The sequence below is a fragment of the Acanthopagrus latus genome, chromosome 15 (genome assembly GCF_904848185.1).
Source record: "Acanthopagrus latus isolate v.2019 chromosome 15, fAcaLat1.1, whole genome shotgun sequence".
In the NCBI taxonomy this organism is placed as follows: domain Eukaryota; kingdom Metazoa; phylum Chordata; class Actinopteri; order Spariformes; family Sparidae; genus Acanthopagrus; species Acanthopagrus latus.
Genome location: NC_051053.1, coordinates 24,435,321 through 24,439,086, shown reverse-complemented (window position 1 = coordinate 24,439,086; position 3,766 = coordinate 24,435,321). Strand labels below are relative to the sequence as shown.

The 3,766-nt window shown below is 38.3% G+C and overlaps 1 protein-coding gene across 1 annotated transcript; it reads right to left on the bottom strand.

Annotated features, from left to right (window-relative positions):
* Nucleotides 1-1,240: 1,240 nt before the first annotated feature.
* Nucleotides 1,241-3,540, bottom strand: ciao2b (cytosolic iron-sulfur assembly component 2B). Its single transcript, XM_037122581.1, has 5 exons — nucleotides 3,295-3,540; nucleotides 2,422-2,501; nucleotides 2,068-2,193; nucleotides 1,848-1,893; nucleotides 1,241-1,762 (listed from the first exon to the last, which is right to left on the bottom strand). The coding sequence occupies exons 1-5, from the start codon at nucleotides 3,419-3,421 to the stop codon at nucleotides 1,662-1,664; spliced, it is 480 nt and encodes a 159-aa protein (XP_036978476.1). The 5' UTR covers nucleotides 3,422-3,540; the 3' UTR covers nucleotides 1,241-1,661.
* Nucleotides 3,541-3,766: the final 226 nt, after the last annotated feature.

Here is a 3,766-nt window from a genome sequence, read left to right as displayed (position 1 = left end):
TTAGCAGTGATGCAATGTTTCCAGATGTGGAACAGGAGGGAAAAAAAATCCTTATTAGTCTAGCTTGAGGAACAACAATCACTCCCCCCCGCAACAAATATATAAGAAGTTATATATATACTGTATAAAATATTACCGTAATTCTTCTAATAGGATTAGTGGAGATATTTTATGTCTGTGCCAACTGAATGGTGACATTTAAAACGTTGTCAACAGTGAGATTACATAACCATCTTTTGTTTTGTTTTGTTTTTTTAGGCTACACACAAAATGTTTATCTGTGTTTTTATTATGAACTTTGAATGAACTGTTAAAATTGAATGTGTCCAAAGTGACTCACAATAAATGAAGTTAGTCAATGTTGGAACGAGAGCAACAATCCATCTGTGTATGAACAAAAAAAAACAAACAAAAAAACACTTTACATAAGCATCCTGATCATTTTTAATATCTTCTTATATTTGCATATCTCACATCACCTTGACAACAACCTGCCATGTATCTTCTTCACCTCAGGCAGATTTCTGAAGCCTCCTTATAATCAGAGCGTGCAGAGCTTGTCTGGTTGAATGAGACTTGAGGGAAAGCCTGGCTGTTGACTGAGCTCAGTGAGGTGGGAGTGGGTGGACAAGCATGTTGGACGACTCTGTGCTATGGTTTGTTCTGCCAAACTGGATTTCCTCCTCAAGTTTTGAAGGACAAAAGTTCTCATCATCAGCCTCAGGCTCTGAATCTGCAGGTAAAATGAGAAGGGCGCCCCCTGCTGGACTAAAGGAGGCATTACAACAAGCTGCTTTAAGTCACTCCACTTATTTTTGCAGATAGACATGGACAATTGTTTGCATTACTTAAATAATTTAAATGACTTTTTAGGCGGGGAAATGGTTCAATTATTCATCCATTCATTGATATTTGTGGCATGAATTTAAAAAAAAGTTGCAAATGAAATCTGTTTTGTTGATGTGGGCGTTTTGCACGAATGCTACAGCTACATACCTCAAAACTAAGTGTATATCTGAATCAAGCCCTTAACAGACGGAGCATTTATTGATCGACTACTGTACAGAACTATTAGATTGTACAGTTGTAGGTTAAACACACTGTAAAACACCTCTACTTGATCATGATTACTGTAACTTATCATTTATTGTCATTTCTAACATAGTTACTGAGAGAGTCGGTTTTTAGATTTCAGATAATTTTTCCTGTAACCCGAAAGATGCAAAAGAACACACACAAATATCTTCATGTAAATTTAATTAATCATCTGTACATTTTTTAAATAAAATTAAAAGCATTAATGTTATATACAGATGAGGATTTTCATCAGATTCCAAATGTCATTCTAAAAATAATGCATTGTATATTTTATCATACAGATTTTGTAATATAAAAAACAGGAATTACTCTGAATGATCTCATGTTTTTAACACTGATGAACCCAAAGTTCTGTTATGTGTAACAGATTCTCTGGACTTTTGTCCAGAAAAACACTAGAACTGACTTTGTTTTGTCGCCATTATCAGTTGAGGCTGTGTCAAGTATCGCTGCAAATAAATCTCAGTAGTCAAAAGAAGGGCAAGACATATTTGGCTGAGCAGAAATAATCTGTTGCAATAATAAGTGAGTGAAAATAGAGGATGACGAAGATGATTGGCTGCTCAGATGTTCCTGGTGGACAGACACTGGTTCACCACCTCCAGCAGCGACAAGTTCTCCAGAGCAGCTGCGACTCTTTCTTTGTCTGCCAGCTGTTTGTTCACTGCACAGACACAAGAAGAGAGATTAATTGCATCACACACAGTCAAAGAACTTCCTCACGACTTTGACTTGATGTTTTTTGTTACCTGCTTCCTCTGAGGCGTGAGTCCCAGGAGTGATGTGGACATCGATCTGAGTGAGAAACAGAAAAACACACAAAGTTCAGACAACAAAACATAAATATACTGCATGATGCGCTGTACATGGTAACCAACAGTCAAAGGAGGGAGATGTTAAAGGTGCATCCCTCAAACCACCTCACACACACACACACACACACACACACACACTTATAGACATATGTACCTTGAACCTGTCAGGCAGGGAGCGCAGCAGCTTGACTTTGATTGACAGGCCGATGAGCGTCGCCATGCTGCAGTGGGGGATTGTGGGAGTGAACTCAACGCCCACAGTGCTCTCTGCATCGTTAACCTGAGAGAAAAGACAAACAGGTAGATAGAAAGACTCCTGAGGGGCAGAATGATGGAATAAAGGGATGATTGACAGATAAATTCAACCCTGTTTTCACATTATCTCCACTAAATTACAGTATTGATATGTCTCGTGCTGTACTCCTCATTCACCCTCTTAATAAACCTTAAAAAACAAAAAAATGCATAAATAAGCAAGGACACAACTTAAATCTAAGAAGCTGCTCACCTTGACTCTGATTTGCTCCACGACGTTGAGCTCTTCCAGAGACAGAGGATGCTCCGGGTCGTTGATGGATCTGATCAGATGTAAGTTTAGTTAAAGAATTTAAGAGAACATGATAACTAAAGACAAGGTGAGCAAGCACCAATTAACATCTCATCGGGCAGCCATCATGAGCGACGAATTTCAGAATAACACAAAGAAAAAGCCAAACATTACATCACTCAAATGTTATGAAGCAATGTGGCTTATCAAGGGACACAGTGAAGAAAAATATGGTGGTCCAACACATAGTGCGTACTTATACTGGAGCCCAATTTACCTTGAGTTTTAATATTTAACACTTGCAACTAATAATTATATCAATGTAGATTAATCTGTGGCTCCTGTTTTCAATTATGAGCTGACTATAAAGTATTTTAAATGATACAAAATGACACCCCAGAGACAAAACTGACATTTTCAAGCTATTAAGTTGTGTGACAGTCGAAAACCTCAAAGATATGAAACAAAACAAGCAGAAAATCCACTCGTTATCGATTAATTAGCAGCTTTTTACAGCTTAATTATAAGGGCAACTGGAACATATGGCTTTTTATGATTTCGAATTGATCTAATTGGCTTTATAAGTGTCTGTCAGTGACACAGTGCTGTACTTTTCCAGGTAACATACATATTAAATACGAAAGTATAGATTAACAGTTACTGTTATCTGAAGCTACATAACTGTTCACGTCAGAAGTGATGCAACAGCTTGTAACGTTATAAAAACACGTGAATTTTGTCCAGAAAATACATTAATTTATCTAAGAAGCACGTGTCAGGTGTAAAACAGGTGTTAACTACAGAACAAGTTAGCTGGAGCGTTAAACAGGATATCGAATATTTCTCTGTCGTCGATCGGATCATGGACGTCTTCATCCTCGTCGGTCGCCGTCAGCAGCCTCTCCCCGGACCGCTGGAAGATCACCGGGTTCGCGTTCTCCAAGCGGGTTCCCCCTGACATGTTTAAATCTCAATTTAGTCCACGTTAGATGATAAAAGTGTTAACTGTGAAGCTGCTTGTTTGAACACACTGCGCAACCAGCAGCAACACAAACACTTCCGGTAATAACGGAAAGCCGCAGAGCCCAAAAAGGCGAGAGGAAATCTCTTAAAGGGCCAGTACACCCAACAAGACCCTCCTCTGAACAGAACAGGCATGTGATGTGTAGACAAACAGGAAGAGGGAGATATATATATTATTTCAAAAATGATTATAAATGAAATTATTGTGTGAAATAGTATCTTTATATTTATAGGATGAAATACCAGTTTTTCCTTGCTGTAGTTTCACACATGATGTCCGGGA

Excerpts from the sequence above, each read along its gene's own strand:
- ciao2b (XM_037122581.1), bottom strand. The coding sequence starts at position 3,421 with ATGTCAGGGGGAACCCGCTTGGAGAACGCGAACCCGGTGATCTTCCAG. Across the intron at positions 1,894-2,067 it reads CCCTGCCTGACAGGTTCAAG|ATCGATGTCCACATCACTCC; the intron begins GTACATATGTCT and ends TTTCTCACTCAG. Across the intron at positions 1,763-1,847 it reads TCACGCCTCAGAGGAAGCAG|TGAACAAACAGCTGGCAGAC; the intron begins GTAACAAAAAAC and ends GTGTCTGTGCAG.